The sequence below is a fragment of the Erythrolamprus reginae genome, chromosome Z, assembly GCF_031021105.1.
Source record: "Erythrolamprus reginae isolate rEryReg1 chromosome Z, rEryReg1.hap1, whole genome shotgun sequence".
NCBI classification, from domain to species: domain Eukaryota; kingdom Metazoa; phylum Chordata; class Lepidosauria; order Squamata; family Dipsadidae; genus Erythrolamprus; species Erythrolamprus reginae.
This window is the reverse complement of record NC_091963.1, coordinates 104723494-104744824: the sequence shown is the minus strand read 5'-3', so window position 1 is coordinate 104744824 and position 21331 is coordinate 104723494. Positions and strand designations below refer to the sequence as shown.

Below are 21331 nucleotides of genomic sequence, written 5' to 3'. Positions count from 1 at the left end.
AGAGGGAATAAACTTCTGCCAGCGCCCAGAGAAAAGTAACGCTCCCTTCGCTTCTTCCCAGCCCAGAGTGAACAGAGCATTTTCTTTTTTCTGGGTGCTGACCCAGAGTCCCTCTTTTCTTTTTAAGCCTTAAAATTTTGGACTTTTTTGATTCTCCTCACCTCACCTACTTCCTTCAGCAGCGACTGTCCTCCTCCTCTTCTTCCTCTTCCTCCCACCCAAATTACGACCTTTTATTTCTTTCCTAATGGGTTTGCACACATTATTTGCTATTATTATTATTATTATTATTATTATTATTATTATTATTATTATTATTATTTGCTTTTACATTGATTCCTATATTTATTGTTTTTAGCTAAATTATTTGGAGATTTTAATTGATAGATAATTGGGATGGATGTATATTAATTCTTTCTTAACTAATTTAAGGGGTCAACTTATATATGTTATGAGTGAATGGACTATTTTATTAATGTTTTAATTAATTTGCATTTTAAATTAATTATTAGAGTAATCTAACAATGGATGTCTACAACTACTGGAATGAATGGAATGGTGTGAATGGGAGTAGATGGGAGGGGGATGGTAGATGGAACGGGGTGGGTGGGTGGGATTATAATATATATGACGTGAAAGAATATGATATGAATGAAATTCTTGGCACACCTGACGCTGGAGAGGCAGGAGGGGAGGGGGCACTTATCTCTGGGGTGGCAGAGTCAATATATCCCGGTCTTGCTGGGGAGAGGTGGATATGGCGGGGGCCATGTAGCTAGGCATTCCAGGGGAAGGAGGGATCGCTGCTTAGTAGCGATCCCTTCTTCCGGCTCCATGAGCTCAACTCAAGGCACTGGTGATAAGTGTAATTCTGGCCCTGGGCTCAGGCTGCTGCTACTCAATGCCAAGTCGGTGGTAAATAAAGCTCTCCCCATCCGGGATTTGATCCTGGGTGAGGAGGCCGACCTGGCTTGTGTGACCAAAACCTGGCTGGGCCCGGAGGGAGGAGTTCCTCTCTCTGAAATTTGCCCAGCCGAGTTTCGTATATGGCATCAGCCCCGACCCCAGGGAAGGGGAGGAGGAATGGCTATTATAGCCAAGGAGAGCCTTTGCCTGCGTAGACTCACTCCAGAGATTGCGGGTTGCGAGTCCCTCCTGGTGAAGTTGGACTTAGGGGTTCAGGTGGGCTTGTTACTCACGTACCTGCCTCCCAGCTGCGTGTCAACAGTCCTGCCTGTGCTGCTCGAGGAGGTAGTCGGGCTGGCAGTGGGGTTCCCCAGACTTATTGTCTTGGGGGGACTTTAACTTGTCATTGCTCGGTGAAACCTCTGGACTAGCACAGGAGTTCATGGCCACCATGACAGCCATGGACCTGACTCAAGTAGTACAGAGTCCGACTCATGAGGGGGGGCATGCACCCGACATGGTATTCCTCTCTGAGCAATTGAGTAATGATCTGAGACTAAGGGGCTTAGAAGTGTTGCCTTTGTCATAGTCAGATCATTTTCTACTGCAGCTTAACTTCCTGCCTCCAATCCTTCCCCGCAGGGAGGCGGAACCGATTAGGAGGTTCCGCCCCAGACGCCTGATGGATCTAGAGGGCTTTCAGAGGGCGCTTGGGGTTTTTCCAGATACACTCGTCCACAGTTCGGCAGAGTCTCTTGCTGAGGCCTGGAACAAGGCTGCAGCGGAGGCTCTTGACTGGATTGCGCCACTGCGACCTCTCCGTGGCACTAGACCCTATAGAGCCCCATGGTTCAACGAGGAGCTCCGGGAGTTGAAACACCAGAAGAGATGTCTAGAGAAGCGATGGAGGAAGAGTAAGTCAGAATCCGATCGAACACTTGTAAGAGCTCATATTAAAACTTACAAAGTGGCGCTCAAGGCAGCAAGATGCGCGTATCATGCCGCCTTGATTGCATCAGCGGAATCTCGCCCAGACGCTCTGTTTAGGGTGACCTGCTCCCTTCTTAATCAGGGGGAAGTTGGGGAGCCCTTGCAGAGTAGTGCCAAGGATTTTAATACATTTTTCGCTGATAAAATCGCTCGGATCCGGGCGGACTTCGACTCCGATTGGATAGCAGAGTCGACTGACAATGAGTCAGTCGAGGTGACTTGGGCCCGTACTTGTCCACCTGTCTGGGAAGAGTTTGATCTGGTGACACCTGGTGAAGTGGACAAGGCCATTGGAGCTGTGAGTTCCGCCACCTGTTTACTGGATCCATGTTCCTCCTGGCTGGTTTCGGCCAGCAGGGAGGTGACACGGAGCTGGGTCCAGGAGATTGTCAACACTTCTTTGGGGAGGGGGTCCTTTCTGGCTCCCTACAAGGAGGCACTTGTGCGCCCCCTCCTCAAGAAGCCTTCCCTGGATCCAGCCGTACTTAATAACTATCGCCCAGTCTCCAACCTTCCCTTTATGGGGAAGGTTGTTGAGAAGGTGGTGGCGCTCCAGCTCCAGCGGTCCTTGGAAGAAGCTGATTATCTTGGTCCTCAACAGTCAGGTTTCAGGCCCGGTTACAGCATGGAAACTGCTTTGGTCACGTTGATGGATGATCTCTGGCGGGCCTGGGACAGGGATTTATCCTCTGTCCTGGTGCTCCTTGACCTCTCAGCAGCTTTGGATACCATCAACCATGGTATCCTTCTGCGCCGGCTGGAGGGGTTGAGAGTGGGAGGCACTGTTCTTCAATGGTTCTCCTCCTACCTCTCTGGCCAGTCGCAGTCGGTGTTAGTGAGGGGTCAGAGGTCGACCCTGAGGTCTCTCCCTTGTGGGATGCCTCAGGAGTCGGTCCTCTCCCCCCTGCTATTTATTATCTACATGAAACCACTGGGTGAGATCATCCAGGGGCATGGGGTGAGGTATCATCAGTACGCGGATGATACCCAGCTTTACATCTCCACCCCATGTCCAGTCAATGAAGCAGTGGAAGTGATGTGCCGGTGTCTGGAGGCTGTTGGGGCCTGGATGGGTATCAACAGACTCAAACTCAACCCTGATAAGATGGAGTGGCTGTGGGTTTTGCCTCCCAAGGACAACTCCATCTGTCCGTCCATTACCCTGGGGGGGGTATTATTGACCCCCTCAGAGAGCGTCTGCAACTTGGGCATCCTCCTCGATCCACAGCTCACATTAGAGAAACATCTTTCAGCTCTGGCGAGGTGGGTGTTTGCCCAGATTCGCCTGGTGCACCAGTTGCGGCCCTATCTGAACCGGGAGTCTCTGCTCACAGTCACTCATGCCCTCATCACCTTGAGGTTCGACTATTGTAATGCTCTCTACATGGGGCTACCTTTGAAAAGTATTCGGAAACTTCAGATCGTGCAGAATGCAGCTGCGAGAGCAATCATGGGCTTTCCTAAGTATGCCCATGTTACACCAACACTCCGCAGTCTGCATTGGTTGCCGATCAGTTTCCGGTCACAATTCAAAGTGTTGGTTATGACCTATAAAGCCCTTCATGGCACCGGACCAGGATATCTGCGAGACCGCCTTCTGCCGCACGAATCCCAGCGACCGGTTAGGTCCCACAGAGTTGGCCTCCTCTGGGTCCCATCGACTAAACAATGTCGTCTGGTGGGACCCAGGGGAAGAGCCTTCTCTGTGGCGGCTTCAACCCTCTGGAATCAACTCCCCCCAGAGATTAGGACTGACCCCACCCTCCTTGCCTTTCGTAAACTCCTTAAAACCCACCTCTGTCATCAGGCTTGGGAGAACTGAGACATCCCCCCCTTGCCTATGTAATTTTGTGCATGATTTGACTGTGTGTATGTATTTTATCTTTTTTTTTTAGACTTTGTAATGTAAAACTGTTATTTTAGATTTTAATTATTAGATTTGTTACCATGTATTGTTTTTATCACTGTTGTGAGCCGCCCCGAGTCTACGGAGAGGGGCGGCATACAAATCTAATTAATAATAATAATAATAATAATAATAATAATAATAATAATAATAATAGTTGTTTCTACTTAAGAACATTTCTACTTAAAAACCTGGTCACAGAATGAATTAAGTTCTTAAGTAGAGGTACCACTATATTTGGATTAGGAAATGAAACATTTCCAGTTTAAGGCATCTCTCACTATTTCAGTCTTAAGGCTGTTGGTTATTTAACCTGGCAGGACTACTCTGGGCATTAACAGGTCATGAATTGAAGTCATTGATATGTTAAAATAATATAATATTTATTACGTAACATATACACCAAATACTTATTTCTAGTGGAGAAACCATTCAAGTGTGAATTCTGTGGACGGAGTTATAAGCAGAGAAGTTCATTGGAGGAACACAAAGAGAGATGTCGGACATATCAGCAGAATGCTAGCCTGAGTGAAGCTGGTGAGCAGTTGGAAATTCTTAATTGCTGTGTTGGAAGAGTCTTGCTGGGAATCTTATTTTCCTTTTGCTGTAAGGAAGAGCGGTTGAACTATGTGATTAAATGAATATAATATGGGAATTTAAATATCATCAAGGTAGTCCTCACTTAATGACCACAATCACCCCAGCTACTACTGTTGCTAAATGATATGGCTGTTAAGGAAACTATCGCGCACTGCAAATCTCACTTCTGCCATGGTTATTAAGTGAATCACCCAAGGTCATTAAGCGAGACATCACGTGATTACAACTTGTGATTTTATTTCTGGTTTCTCTCAGTTGAACCACTGAAGGAATGGCATTTTTTTAAAAAAATGGTGTCTGACTTAAGGCATAGACTGCCCCAAAATGGCATCCCAATTCAAATGGCTTTTATTGTGCTAATCTGGCTTGCTACGTTTACAGTATGAATTTTTGGCTACGGATATAGTCATTGTATATTTGTAATTTGTTTGTTTATTTATCAGACTTCTTAATCACTCATCCACTTCATGCACGCTTTTTCCTTACTGGACTAAGAATAGTGGTTGATGTATAACTACATTTAGCATTTGTTTTTTGTTTTTTTAAATAATTTTTATTAATTATTTACATTGAAAGGGGACAAATACAATGCAAAGAAAAGAAAACAATAAAGCAATACACAAAGTACACAAGAAAAGAAAAGAAAGCAAAAACCCCCCACAATAAATAAAACAAAACATATTTTTGCCAACCTGCAGGTTGGCATTGTTACTACAGTTTTCACTATTATTACTATGTTCATATTTTTACACGAATCTTGGTCATGTATATTTCACTCTTGTATCCAATATTTCATAATAAAGGAGTAACAAAGGGTAACAAGATTGCTAGGAAATAACATATTTGACTGCATTGTAAGTGTTTAAAGTTTTAAATATTTTTTTTGGTCTACCCAGTTATACCATCTTTTCCACGTCTGGTAGATTATCCATTTCAGCAATTTCATATATTTTATTTATTATATTTAAAGTTGATGGAACATTGCTTAGTTTCCAATTTTGCGCAAATGTAATTCTGGCCGTGGTAGTTATGTGTACTATTAGGTATCTATCCTCTTTTGCTAGTTTTTGCCTGATAATTCTGAGCAGATATAACTCTGGTTTTAGTGGAATTTGTAAATTTGTTATTTGCTCTAAAATATTTTTGATTTTAGTCCAATATTTTCTGGCATTGGGGCAAGTCCACCATGTTAATATTTTCTAGTTTTCTAGTTTATCTACCTTCACTTTAAAAAAATTCAGAAACATGGATTTAAAAATCACAGGCCTTTGTTCAATGCAGCACTTCAAAATTAACATTTAAAATTTGACAAATAGGTTATTTTGAGGTAATATCAAGGAATCATTTTTTAAATCATAAATGACACAGGTAAAAGAATATGTCACCCAAATTCAGGATAGCTATCTGCCTATATCAAATTTAGCAGGTCTATTAGAAGACAGAACATGGGGATTTTCCGTATTACTTACATACTTAGATATTTAATTACCTAACACTAACCTTTGTTTGACTGCTCCTCTGGAATTCGTCATTGGTGATAATTTTAACATTTATGACCACAGGGCTGAGAACACTGGGGGAAGGAAGGGACGTGCATGTAACATTGAATTCAACTGTGGCTCCCATGCATGATTGGAGATTCATATCAGACCATTAGCAGGTTCTCTTTTTCCGTGTTCCATTCCTTTGGTGACCACATCATTTGGTGTTACAGGAAACAGTGCCGTTCATTCAGGTCACGCTTAGTATTTCTGAGGTTTTTGTTAACCAGCTCTTTGCTCTGAAAAAATGTGAAACTATAGGCCTGGAATGACAAAAGTCACATGTTGGAACAGTCTGAACTGCTTCTCCAAAAGACTCACCACTGAAATAATAATAAAATAGAGAATCAAAGGATATAGAAAGAAATGAAATAAAGATAACAAAAATATTACTGATAAGATTAGTTAGTTATAAGTATGATGATGTTTTTAGCTATGAATTCTTACCATTCCTTGATAGTTCTTTTTCTATTTTATAATTTTAATTGGAATACCCTTTAAATTACTACAGTAGTTCAACAGATGACATTTAAGTTAGTGTCATATATAAATAAGTATTAGAGATACTAGCTTTAATTGGTTTGATTAGATTACATGTAAATACAATAAGGTTTGGAAAAATGGTCCACTTATTTATTTATTTACTTACTTACTTACTTACTTACTTACTTGTTTACTTGTTTACTTGTTTACTTGTTTACTCATTTATTTATTTGTTTGTTCGTTCATTCGTCCATGCGTTTATTTATTTATTTATTTATTTAGTATCAGAAATATATATTTATTGTAATCAGTTAACTGACTTATTTCTATAAACTAATTTAAATTATGTTTTCTGTTCACTTGAAATATTTATTCTACAGTTGCAGCATTATTTAGCATTTTGTAGCAAAACCTTGAATTGAAAAATTGCCTTGATTCCCCCCCCCCCATAGTGTAGTATTTCAAATTAAAACATCTATTTAGCAAAAAACATTTGCCAAAATGTATATCTTTGGGCAAAATACCAGTGATCCCCCGAGTTTCGCGATCCCGATCATTGCGAAACGCTATATCGCGATTTTTCCACCCGATGACGTCACTCCCTTCCTTTCTCATCTTTCTTTCTCTCTCTCTCTTTCTCTATCTTGCTTCTTCCTCTCTCACACTCTCTTCCTCCCTCTCTCATCTCTTTCTTTCCTTCTCTCTCTTTCTCTATCTCTCCCCCTCTTGCTCTCGAGCGGCGGGCGGCACCCAGGGAAGGTTCCTTCGGCCGCCCACCAGCTGATCTGCTCGGCAGCGCGGCAGCAGCGAGGAGCCGAAGATGGGGTTTCCCCGTTGCCTGGGCAACGGGGAAACCCCATCTTCGGCTCCTCGCTGCTGCCGCGCTGCAAGTGAGCGGCAAGCGAGCAGCCAGGCGGGCAGGCAAACGGGCAAGTGGCAAGCGATCTTGGGGTTTCCCCTTTGCCTGGGCGGCGGGAAGACCCAGGGAAGGTTCCTTCGGCCGCCCAACAGCTGATCTGCTCCGCAGCGCGGCAGCAGCGAGGAGCCGTAGATGGGGTTTCCGCGTTGCCTGGGCAACGGGGAAACCCCATCTTCGGCTCCTCGCTGCTGCCGCGCTGCGGAGCAGATCAGCTGTTGGGCGGCCGAAGGAACCTTCCCTGGGTCTTCCCCGGGTCTTCCCCGCCGCCCACACGCAAACTCCACCATCTGCGCATGTGCGGCCATGGAAAAAGGGGCGCGCATGCGCAGATGGTGTTTTTACTTCCGTACCACTACATCCCGAAATATCGATTATCGCAAGGGGTCTTGGAACGGAACCCTCGCGATAATCGGGGGATCACTGTACATGCAAAATGCATCTATTAGAAAAATACACACAAAATCTTTATCAAGTCTGTACAGTCTAAAAATATTAAGTATTCCATATGCAATTTATATTGACCTATTGATTATGTGATAAATTTTATATTGTATATGAAACTGAAACATGAACAAATACTTGGAAAAATGTGGGACCAAGAAGAGGATAGAAGATTTATCATCTCTACTTAGAAGTCAAGAAGTTAAATCACAAAGAGTTTTTTTGGTCTAGTTGCATTTATATTAAGTAAATTTGTATATTGTATATTATTTAGTGTGGAGTTTATTGAAACACTACCACATGGAGACAAGCCCACTTAATTAATATTTTCTATGTGATCTAAGTATTTTTCCTCTAATATGAAAGCCACTTGGAAAGAAATATATATGGTAAGATTTTACATTATTCAGAAATAATTATTTAGAAATTTATTTATATAATTATTTTAAAACATTATTTAATTAATTATTTAGAAAAATAAAGTATTTAGAAAAATTACGTGATCACTCCATCCAATTAACTTCTTGAATTGTTTGTATGCTGTGTTTCAAATGTAACAGAAAATGCTTGTGAACTGAAACTTAATGAAATAGCATCACATACAAAAACTCTGTGCATCTTAAAAACTAAAAAACATTTTAGACATTGCAATGCATTGCAATTTAACAGAAACTATATACAAGATATACATGAGATGCACAAAAAATATATACTGTTTTGGTGGACTGAAAACATAAACAGGAAAAGGCACACAGGAATATCTAGATTTTTGATGCAGATTTTTGAATATTTTGAAATTATAAAACTAAAAAAATAAGCAAAAGTAAATATTAAATTCCATACTAATCCAACTGATGCAATTGTTTCAAGAGATTCTCTGCTATTAGTATATTTCAGTCCTAACACTGTTCATTCCAACCAATGTTTCAAAATTTGAAAAGAATTCCAAAATTGCTTAAATTTGGAAAATTAACATTGTTGGCTTCAATGTTTAATACTATATAAAGTAATAATCAATAATTTGGGAATAATATTCATTTTGAGACCATTTACTTTTCGTCCAATAAAGGCCTACCAAAATTTTTACTACCACACTGGGCGTGGCTTATGCAGGATGCCCTGCATTTTCTTTCAACGTCTTTCAGTGCAAATTGGGTGCTCTGGGGTGGCGCTCCATTTTTGCTACCCCACTGTGTGTCGTCGTCCCCGTCTGGGCAACAGCCCACCCCTGCTTTCACCAAAGGGCAAGGTTTAAAAGACGCCATCTATTGATATCTCAGGAAACCTCTCTTTGTATTTTATTCATATTACATGACACTATTGAGTTATATCCTTTGATACACACATATCTAGATATTTAGTGGATATGGTAAAAATATAGAATTGATGTTTCTTAAATGGATGGCTAATCAGATTTACAACTATAGGCATTAATTCTGATTTTGGACCAAATCATAGGATAGCCTACTATTTTATGAAAGGCGCCTATCTTTTGCCTCAACACTGTGATAGTACTATGAGGTTTACAAATACATAAAAGAAATGCCATCTGCAAAACAAAACTGAACGTAAGATTAGGTCTTTCCTAAAAATTATGTGAAATATTGTCCCCCATGCCCAATCCGTAAATTGAAAAGAGGAATAATTTGGTGCTCTCACGTCAACTTTGACCTGTAGTTAACTGGCAGGACTGGAACTTATATTCTCACAGTGGCTAGGCTGTTGCCGTAACTGCTGTGTAGTAGGACTGTGTCTTTTTGCTGGGGGAGGGCTCAAGTTAATGTCCTAAGAAACAAAAAGTCACAGCAGTGGTTAATCATACTCTTCCACGTTACCAGTTTTGACTAATTTCCAGAGTACGATTTAGAAAATATATGTTTTGATGGCCCCATGTCTTCAGTAGTACTTGCTGTGTAAAGGGCAAATTGGCAAATTAAGTAATCTGCCTTTCGTCCCATTTTTATGACTAATATCAATGCCAATTCAAATAACTCTGAATTTAAAACTGAGTTGTCAAAACATATCAAGATAGAGCTTACAGAGCAACAGGCTTCAGATGTGGTACACTATTATGTCTATATAATGCTTTTTAAGCACTTATTTCTTTCATGACAAACTTCTTCCAGTAGAGCATATCATGGTCATCTTAGCTATTTTCAGCACCAATCTTTAAACTATCAATTTGGTCTCTGCAAAGAACAAAATCTCTAGTTGGACAGATCTTTGAACTCCTCCTAGTAGATTCTTCTTACTTGCTTAACCCGAGGAGCTGAAATTCAGAATGGATGGCATTTTATTTATGTATTTATTTATTTATTTTGTCCAATACATAATACACATTGAAGAGAAAGATATGTAATAATATAAGTAAAGAAAAGAATAGAAGATAAGATATAAAAGTATAGGTGAACATATTTGAAAGGAAGAAAAGATAAATGAGATAAGGAGAGACAATTGGACAGGGGACGGAAGGCACACTGGTGCACTTATGCACGCCCCTTACTGACCTCTAAGGAACCTGGAGAGGTCAATCGTGGATAGTCTAAGGGAAAAATGTTTGGGGTTAGGGGTTGACACTGCTGAGTCGGGTAATGAGTTCCACGCTTCGACAATTCGGTTGCTGAAGTCATATTTTTTACAGTCAAGTTTGGAACAGTTAATATTAAGTTTGAATCTGTTGCGTGCTCTTGTGTTGTTGCGATTGAAGCTGAAATAGTCATTGACAGGTAGAACGTTGCAGCATATGATCTTGTGGGCAATACTTAGATCGTGTTTTAGGCGACGTAGTTCTAAGCTTTCTAGACCTAGGATTAATAGTCTGCTTTCGTAGGGTATTCTGTTTTTTAAAACAAATCCAACCTTTTCTGTGTTTTAAATTATTAGAACAAAGTGGTTTGTTTGAAATTGAATATGGGTATGCTTTTTTTGTGGATGAATGGCTTACAGCATGTTTACCATTTGTTCCTATCTTTCAAACAAAGGAAAATATGTTAAGGACAAACTACATTTTAGCAGGTTTGTCTCATTAAGAAGCTACTGATAAACATGTTGTACTCAAAGGAACATATTTTGCAATTTCAGATTATGTTAGTACTGCATTAAATATAATTGGTAAGTATTATTTCAGGTCTGCTGAAAGAATGTTAAGAACATCAACAGTAATTTAAATCAGGGGTCTCCAACCTTGACAACTTTAAGACTTGTGGACTTCAACTCCCAGAATCTCAGCAAAGCTGCCTGAGGAATTCTGGGAGTTGAAATCCACAAGTCTTAAAGTTGCCAAGGTTGAAAACTCCTGATTTAAGTAATTAAACAAGTCTCATAAGATTCTTTTCTGCATTATTTATTGCTTTTCTTTATGCTCCTATTTTGCAACCTATGCTCTTCTTTTTCTTTTCTTTTATATAAAATAAGAGTCATTGAACTGAAATACGTAACTATTTTATATTATAAAATGATGATAGAGTTTGGGCACTAAGTGCAACTCATCTACTGCAGGTGTGTAAGTAAATTTCATGTCCAAACAAATGGGAGACTTACTACTCTCCCCATCTTCTGTGTAACACATGCTTAGACTTTTAACAGTACTTTTTTAGCCACACTCATTTTTAATTTCTCAAGGCTAAATATTTCCAGTTCTTTCAAGCTCTCTGAATAGAATGTAGTTTCTAATTCCCAAATTTTGCTCTTCCAAGTTTTTCAATTTTTTAAAAGTGCAGGAATACTCTCAAAACGAAATACAGATCTTAAAATTGGAGATGCCCAATGTGGAATAAGGTGGAAGTACTGCTTTATAGATTTGGAAACTACCTTTATTTATGTAGCCTAAACCTGGACTTAATGTTTCTGCAGCCAGATACTGTTGACTCATGTTTGGCTTCTAATGAATATAATTTGTTTTTTCATAAATATTGTTGCTAAACCACATTGCCAGTCTCTTTCATGCACTTGATTCTTGTTCCCTAACAGACCTTTGTAAAGATTGAAAATTAATTTCAGTCTTCTATGCAGAGGATATCAAGTCCAGCAATCCAGCATGATGAATGAATTTTCATAATTTACTACATGAATAAAACCAATGATTTCATTGGGTTAGGACTGGGCAAGAAATAAAATACTACTTAAAAATAACTCATGTATCAAAACAGTGCTAGAATCTCACAACATAGAAATCTGTCTAATTGGAAATTAAAAGTCTGATATTTTTTTTAGTTTAGTTTAGTTTAGTTTATTTAGATTTGTATGCCGCCCCTCTCCGAAGACTCGGGGCGGCTAACAACAATAAAAAACAATGCAACAAATCTAATATTAAAAAGTAATCTAAAAAACCCCCAATTTAAGAGACCAATCATACCAACAAACATACCATGGATAAATTTCGATACATTTTGGATAAATCAGGATACTTTTGCTTATGTTTGTTTAGATATTATCATATTTTCAAGTAAAGCAACATACTTTGATATTATTTATCCACGAGACAAATGCAAAAAGCAATTTTTTTGCTATAAGCTCCCATACTGATTTTAGCTGGTATAGATCAGAATGATTATTGATTTTGTTATAACTTACTCCCCCCCCCCACTTTGTTGTTTTTACTTAAGACAGTCCAAAAAAAGAATAGAAATTGGTGGTGGGTTTTTCCTGAGCTATTACGATCATAAGAAAAATCCCACTTCCTTTAAATCACCTGCTGTTAAAATACTAAAGCTTGCAAACCACTAAAACCTTTAAATTGGGTTTGGCATTCTTCCCCCATGTAGTTGCACTGCCATAAAGTCATTACCTGATCATATATTTCCTTTAGATTCTGATACTTGAAAATCTTCTCCCCCCCCTCTCCCCATCTGCACCTCACCACACACGCTTCCTCTTCTGTGTAGTCTGATGGGTACCCCTTTTCCTCATTCATCATAATTCCAGGGTGGGAATTATAGTCCTGCTCAAGGAATTCTTCCTTAAAAAAATCAAATGTAGTGGAGGTGGGTAGAGGGGAAAGAGAAACCACAAACAAAACAAAACACATTAGTCTTTATCTTTATACAGCCTTTGGACATATATTATTTTGTTGGGGGTTTTTTGCTTAGCAAAATTTTGCATTGAAGTGGTAAACCTACTCATAAGGAACTGCTGAGAAGGCATTCTCTCAGGAACCTCCCAATCTTGCAACTCCTCAAAGTCTTTGACAAATACTTTGAGAAGTTGTTGTATCATCAGCAGATTTGATATTTATTTATTTATTTTTATTTATTTATTTTGTCCAATACACAATGATACAAAATGAATGTTATAGAGCAGGGGTCCCCAAACCTTTTACACAGCGGGCCAGTTCACTGTCCCTCAGACTGTTGGAGGGCCGGACTATAAAAAAAACCTATGAACAAATCCCTATGCACACTGCACATACCTTATTTAAAGTAAAAAACAAAATGGGAACAAATACAATATTTAAAATAAAGAAGAAGTAATAAAGTAATTTATACATCTTTATTAACAAGTAAATTTAAACTTAAATCAACAAACTCCATTTCTCCTTCCTTCCTTCCTTCCCTCCCTCCTTTCTCTCCACTTCTCTCTTCCTTCTTCCTTTTCTCTCATTTGTTTCATTTTCCTCTCTCTCGTTCTTTCCCTCCATCATTTTCTCATTTCTCTCTCTCTCTTTCCATCTCTCCCTCTTCCTTTCTCTCTCTATCTCTCCCTCTTTCTTTTTTTCTCTCTGTCCCTCTCTCTTCTCTTTCTCTCACTCACTCTCTTTCTAACTCTCCCTCTTTGTATCTCTCACTCTCTCTCTCCCCCTCTCTCTATTTCTCCCTTTCTCTCTCTCCTCTTCATTTCTCTCTCCCTCTCTATTTCTCCCTCTTTCTCTCTCTTATTATATCGATCGGTAAAATCTTGTGTGCTGCCGCGGGCCGGTTAAAAGACCTCAGCGGGCCGTAGTTTGGGGACCGCTGTTATACAGGATATAGTAGAGAAGAAATATGAGATATAGGAGAGACTATAGGACAGGGGACGGAAGGCACTCTAGTGCGCTTATGTACGCCCCTTTATTACCTCTTTCCTCAATCAAAATAATTGAAATCATTGAAACACAGGATTAAACCTTGTTACACTTCACTCCTGCCTGAGTTCAGTTTGATCACTTCATCTTGAAACAGATCTGTTGATGTTACAACATGATGGTTAATTGAGCTATATATCCACTTATTATGGTTATACTTAAGTAGCAGTTAATCAGAGCAGTGTGAGGTATTTTAACTATTCCATTGCTGAAATGTATTACAAACTATATTACATTACATATGCAGCTTTTCTATAATCTACTAATGAAAAATAAGATAGTTACCGGTAATCTGGCAAAAGTAATAATAATAAATCCCATGTATTTACCATATTTTTTTCAAGGTGCTCACAGATATTGTCTGTTTTACAGATTTCTTTTTTTGTAAACCATTTCATAAAAATATACTCTGGCTAAAAGAAAATAGAAAAAATAATTTAAGCTTTTTCTTCCCCAAGATGTATCTTTGTTTTTAGGGGATGTTTTATTTAATTTATAATGGATTGCAATATTGAGGGAGAGGAAGCTTTTTATTCAGAATTTTTATAAAAACCTGTTAGATAAATTAAAAAAACTATAATTTATGGTTTTGCTTTAAAAATGGGGGGCTGAGTAATAGGGATATTTTTTAGAAATAAAAGGAAAGCTCACTTTGAAATATTATATTGTTGGGAAGTTATGTGAATAGAACAGAACAGAACAGAACAAAATTTTATTGGGCAAGTGTAATTGGACATACAGTGGAACCCCGACATAAGAGCTGCTCTACTTAAGAGCAACTCGAGATAAGAGCTGGGAGGGGAGAGATATTTTTGTTCTACTTACAAGCCCAAATTCGAGATACAAGCGCCAAGGAGCTGTCTCCTGAAGCCAAACGCTAACTTCCGCGTTCGGCTTCAGGAGACAGCTGCGAAGCGGCGCGCGTGTTTTAAAAGGTTGCAGCCGGCCTGGGGGGCTCGGGGGGGGTGCTTGCAGCTTTCTTTCTTGCTCTTTTTCTTTCTCTCTTTTACCTTCCCTTCCTCTATTTCTTCTTTTCTTTCTCCTTCCCACCTTCTTCCCTCCCTCCCTCCCTTCACTCATTCCTCTCTTACTCTCCCCTTTCATAAGTTTCCTTGCTTCCTTCCTCTGTTCCTGTCCCTTCCCCCTTTCTTTCTTTCTTTCTTTCTTTCTTGCTCTTTTTCTTTCTCTCTTTTACCTTCCCTTCCTCTATTTCTTCTTTTCTTTCTCCTTCCCACCTTCTTCCCTCCCTCCCTCCCTTCACTCATTCCTCTCTTACTCTCCCCTTTCATAAGTTTCCTTGCTTCCTTCCTCTGTTCCTGTCCCTTCCCTCTTTCCTTCCTTCCTTCCCACCCTCCGTCCATTCATTCACCCATTCCTCTCTTGATCGCTTAAAGCCGGTCCCTGGTGCAAAAAGGGTTGGGGACCTCTGTCCTACAGGATTGGGTGGCAGGGAAGTTGAACATATGTAAATTTAAAAGTTTAAGAAAGTTTACAAGTTAAGTGAAAGAAACTTCATTATTCATTTATATGTACATGTACATTTCTTCATTAAAAACATGTCTTTCTGCATAATTTAGACTAACTTTGTGAGTTTTTTGAGGCTGGAACCAATTAAAATTATTTACATTAATTCCTATGGGGAAAAGTCGTTCGAGATAAGAGCTGCTCGACTTAAGAGCCCAGGTCCGGAACGAATTAAACTCGTATCTCGAGGTACCACTGTACAAGGAATTTGTCTTGGTGCATATGCAACCAGTCAAGATTAAAAATAGAACATTTCACCTAAACTGTATACAAATTCTAGAATTTGACAAAATGTTTGGGAAAGAAGCAGTCACAAGAGAATGGAAATGTGCTTAGACAATAGCTTTTCAAAATTATAATCAATTCAGATTAAGGAATTCCTACAAATGTTAGTGTTCTATATCTCTCAGCTAAAATTATGTTCTAAAATTGTGTTAATAAAGGAGCAAAACATCAAATCTTATGATGGTACATATCTGTGTATAAGTGTAGCCCAGACCCTGTTTCCCAGGATTTCTTATACGGGTCAACAACACCAGTCCAATCCCCCATCCCATTGGACTGTCAAATGATTAGATTTCTGGAAATACCAATTCTCTATATAGGAAGACTAAAAACGACTAAAAACACTATTTCAACTCTTTTACATTTTCATGCACATATAGAAGTCATACATGACTGCAGCTGTATGCCTACAGAAGCAAATTAACATGTTCACGCCAATGCTACATGGTCTCAATTTTATACATTTTGTATAAGAAGACATATAATTGATTGAAACAACAGTTTCAATGTTATCCTTGGGGGAGGTTACCATGTGCTCCTGTGCTGAAAGGAATTGAGATATAGATGCAGTGAAAAATTCACTGAGACTCACAAAATATTAAGAAAATGGAGACGGGGCAGTTTTATTATGGCAATTATTCCATTTACAAACCTACCTCCTTGGGTTGGCTGTGGGACAAATAATTTTAATAAGATGTAATAAGAATATTTCCCAACAAAGAAACTCCCTACTTTTTGTTATTCTGTCTACACTGTACTCTAAACAAAATATGACTATAGTAATAAAACAAGAAATGACTATACTGTACTATTCTATAGAGCAGTGTTTTTCAACCAGTTTGCCGCGGCACACTAGTGTGCCATGAGACATGGTCAACTGTGCCGCGAAGCTCAGAGAGAGAAAGAAAGCAAGAGAGAGAGAGAGAGAAAGAAACAAGAGAGAGAAAGAGCGAGCGAGAGAAAGAGAACAAGAGAGAGAGAGAAAGCAAGAGAGAGAAAGAGTTCAAGAGAAAGAAAGCAAGAGAGAGAGAAAGAGAGAGAAAGAAAGCAATAGAGAGAGAGAAAGAGAGGGAGTGAAGGATAGAGAGAGAAAGACATAGAGGGAGGGAGGGAGAGAGGGAGAGAGAAAGAGAGCAAAAAAGAGAGGAAGGAAGGAAGAGAAAGAAAGAGGGATGGAGAGAGAATGTGCCCCAGGGTTTCGTAAATGTAAAAAATGTGCCGCGGCTCAAAAAAGGTTGAAAATCACTGCTATAGAGATTAAGAGAAAAATTAATTGTAGATAGAATTTAGCATGTGGTATGAACCCAGCCACTATGAAATTTTGTTTTGCAAGTTTATTTCTTGCTAATATTACTACTATAATCATAATTATTACCATGATACCTTATATGTGGAATATCCTATAGCATAAGCTTATTAAATAATTCTACACATAATCTAGTAATAATATACCGCAATCATGAATATTACTGTCATTATTAATAATAAGTAATATTTCATAGGGTGGAGATGGTAAGATTTCATCTCAGTGGATCACCATTTCAAGGGTTTGAATAGTCACCATGCGCTCTTGCGTTTTACATCTTCAGGGGCTGTTCTGCAGATGTCTGGTTATAGTTCTTAAAATCAGATGGAAATTTGGGTGGGACAAGATGTTCTACCAGGTCAAGCTTGTTCATTAACAAGAGGAAGTGTATAATCAAGATGTTAATTCTGTGAGGCTTTGTGAATCTGAGAATTGCAAAATTTGGATGTGTCTTCTGTTTTGTTCCAGCTCTGCTGACCACATTAGTGAAACAGGGGTATGAGAATAAGAGAGAGACAGAAAAAGAAAAAATAACAACCACACAGTTAATCCCATGCAGTTCTGCTAAATGAACAGTTGTGGGCGTGTGCATCTTCCTTTAAAATATGCTTTTAAGGACTTTATTCTAATTTTTCTGTTTGCTTTTCCCAATCTAGAAAGTTCAGAGAGAAGGCACATCAAAACTGAAATGGGCAGTGAACGGGCCCTTATACTGGACCGTTTAGCAAGCAATGTTGCCAAACGAAAACGTTCCATGCCACAGAAATTTATTGGTAAGAGTTTTTTTTAATGAACTTTCTTTTTGAGTATAGCCATTAAAAACAATGGAAATATGATATGTTTCTTCTTATGAATTAATTCATTAACTTGCATTCGTTAGACAACAGTAATGTATCAAATAAGGAAAAGCCATTTCCTTCTTCCCTCTTTAGCACGACATGAATGGATTTTATTATTTATTTATTTATTTATTTATGTATGTATGTATGTATGTATGTATGTATGTATGTATGTATGTATGTATGTATGTATGTATGTGTATCCATGGCTTAATGCAGACCATCCCCTGAAATATACAGTGCAGAATTTTCTGGATGATAGATGACACTTTGATGATACTCAGATGATGACTGAGAGTTGTCACTGATTTCATATTATTGTCAACCAATCAACGGAGCCGCAAAACAAAAAGATGTACAAACAGCAGACCCTGTTACCAAAGTATATGCAGATACTACAAGGCAAATAATTATCTGTCCTTTATCTTACATTGGGGGAGGCGGCAGGGGAGAGGCATTATTTCTTCCTCCATGAAATAGATATGATAATAAATACTTTTAGCAAAACTGATTTTAGCTGACTGCCTTTCACTGATATTTTTTTTTAAAAAAAAGGCTCAGTCATAAGTCATTTGAAATGTAGAATAAACTGCTACAAGAGTAAAACATTTCTCATTCCTCATCATGGTCCGAGAGCAAGAGGAAGCAGTGTTAAAAGTAAATGTTTTGTTGATTAAAAATCATTTTCTTCGATTCACTAATTAGATCAATTGAACATTGAATCAGTCGTGATTTTTTTTAAAAAATGTTATCATTGTTAGATCACATCAGTTGTTTCTAGGATGAAAAGTCCAGGTGTCTGCATATACAATCATGTAATGTTCCTTTTAATTGCTAACTTCTAATCATATACTATTTATTGAAAACTAATTTATTAATTAGAATGATTGTTTATAATAAAACAATATTTTCAGTATCAATTCTGGCTTTAAAAATTATGTTTATTTTAATGCAATTTATATTAGGCTTCTGATAATTATATTGGGAGAATTTTAATGAAAGTATGATTTGTTGAATTGCAATAATTGCAATAATTAATCGAATAGGAGTGGGGGAGGAGGGAAAAGCCACTATACCCCTAACTGAAGAAATATTTTTTTTGTTTTTTAATTTCTAGGATTTATAGCATTTCCTAAGTATAGTATATTCAAGTTTCAAGTTTTATTGGATTTATATGCCGCCCCTCTCCGAAAACTTGGGGCGGCATATTATCAAATATAAATTGAATAACAATTAATATTAACTAGACTATAAGAAAAAATATTTTTAATTATGCAGGCCATGTCAAATCAAATATATTTATCGTTTGGAAAAATTGAGTGGTTGCTTGACTTCTCAGCTTTTTAACCAACTTATAGGAGACCTATTAAATGATCTCAGTGTGGATTTCAGTACAATGTTAAATACCATTTTAGTGGTATTTTTGGTAATAACTTCATTTAAAATTTGAGGATTAATAAATATCCACTGAATCATAGCTATAAATCTTCCAGTATTTGATCTTTTTTTTATCCTAATGCCATAATATAAATAACCTAAGGGCAATAGCTCTTAGAACTAGATCAATTTTTCTATCTTTAACCTTTAACAGAAACCTCACTCTGTTTCCATTCAGAATAGAAGGAAATATTGTTTTCTTGAGGTTCAAACATATCCAAAACAATATAGATAGATAGATTTACAATACTTTGGATTTATCTAAAGATGTTACAGCTACCATTCCTTTTTATTGTTTCTGTCCTTGTCACTGAAAAATAAAGTTGACCTAATATTTTTCCTCTGACTTTGCAAAAGTGGAGGAGGAACAATTGTTCCACTTAACCGCAAAGGTCTCCCTCAATCATTTACATCAAAAGCCATGCAAAATTGTTTAGTAGTGTAATATTAAACTCCAGAGATGGTTCTGTGTAAGAATTTGTTGATCAGAGAGTATTTGCAGATTTTATGGTGGGCAAGCTTCAATGTGAATATTGGAGATGAATCCAAAATGTTAGGGTTACAGAATTAACAGATTATTTTTGCTTGTGCTTGGAGAACTGAGAAAATTCAAAGTTTGATTCAATGTTACTGGTATTAATACTCTATATTTAATCAATAACTCTTCCTCCAGCAGTAGTCAATAAATCACAGCATTTGGAGGTAGAATACTAGGTCAGGAGAAGATAAAATCCTCGATCTTTTATGACTTTCATGTTGTGAGAAAAATATACAGAAAGCCAATGCATCCCACCAGTGAAGGTCTACCAAAAATTTTACTACCACACTGTGGGCGTGGCTTATGCAGGACGCCCTGCATTTTCTTTCAACATCTTTCAATGCAAATTGGGTGCTCTGGGGTGGAGCTCCATTTTCACTACCCCACTGCGTTCCCCCACATCTGAGCAGTAGCCCATCCCTGCACCCCACCCTAATCTTCTTGAAGAATGATGGGTGCATGGAATGGGTGAGCCGCTCCGAGTTTGCGGAGAGGGGCGGCATATAAATCCAATAAATCTAATCTAATCTAATACTGTATTTTAAACCAATGATAATGTATGTTTTACTATGGTAAACTACAAGGTTACTACTTGTAGTAGTACTTGTAGTTACTTACTAGGTACTACAGGTAATCCTTGATTTACAACAGTTCATTTAGTGACTGTTTAAATTTACATTTGCACTGGAGAAAAAAAATTGACTAATGAACATTTTTCACAGTTATGACCTTTGCAGCAACCTCATGATCATATGATTAAAATTCAAATGCTTAGCATATGTTTTAGATTTATGAACATTGCTGTGTCCCAAGGTCATGTGATGCTAAATTTGTGACCTTCTGATAAGCAAAGTCAATGAGGAAGCCAGGTTTACTTAGCAACCATGTCACTAACTTATCAACTGCAGTGATTCACTTAACAACTGAGATAAGAAAGGTTGTAAAATGGGGCAAAACTCACTTAACAAATGTCTCAGTTAACAACAGAAATTAGGGGCTCAATTATGGTTCTAAGTCAGGAACTACCTGTTCTGTGTACCTCTCTAGCTGGCCTGTTGCCGCCTGAATGCTAAAGCAACCCGGGTCCTGGCTTTTTATTGAATGCATTTTAATTTACATCTGATCGCATTATTTTTCTTTTATTGTAAAATTTTCTTTCATATTACAAGTGCAAAGTTAATAACACAATTGTCATGCTGTTCAGACTCAGAAGATAAAAAAGGCTTAGGCACTGTTAGTTATCTTCTCCATTGAGCAGGACTGTCAAAAGTCTATTTAATGAAATCTAGTCTGGTGAATAACTTCTATGAAAGGAAGATCATTTTAAATCTGTTCTGTATTTTCTCCCTGTACCTAGCAGCATATGCTGTACTTACAGACATCAAACTTTTGATTCAGTTCGTATAAAAACAAGATTAGAAATATGTAAAGATTATGAAGCCAGTTTCCTTCTCTGTATAATTATGCTAGAGATTTTTATAAAATAAGATAAAGATTAATATAAATTAATACAGTGAGAAAAGGGAAAGAAGAAAAATCAAATATAAAGCTAAAAATG

At 38.0% G+C, this 21331-nt stretch overlaps 1 protein-coding gene across 5 annotated transcripts in view; it reads left to right on the top strand.

Moving 5' to 3' along the window:
* The window catches only part of IKZF3 (IKAROS family zinc finger 3), a 62691-nt gene that overhangs the window by 28174 nt on the left and 13186 nt on the right, over positions 1–21331 (top strand). For 3 of the 5 annotated variants that reach the window (XM_070767303.1, XM_070767306.1, XM_070767307.1), the window contains 2 exons: positions 4223–4339; positions 17616–17732. In XM_070767303.1, coding sequence (XP_070623404.1) covers positions 4223–4339; positions 17616–17732 — 234 coding nt within the window. The remainder of the gene's footprint in view (positions 1–4222; positions 4340–17615; positions 17733–21331) is intronic. The other 2 variants (XM_070767308.1, XM_070767305.1) reach the window with 1 other exon arrangement.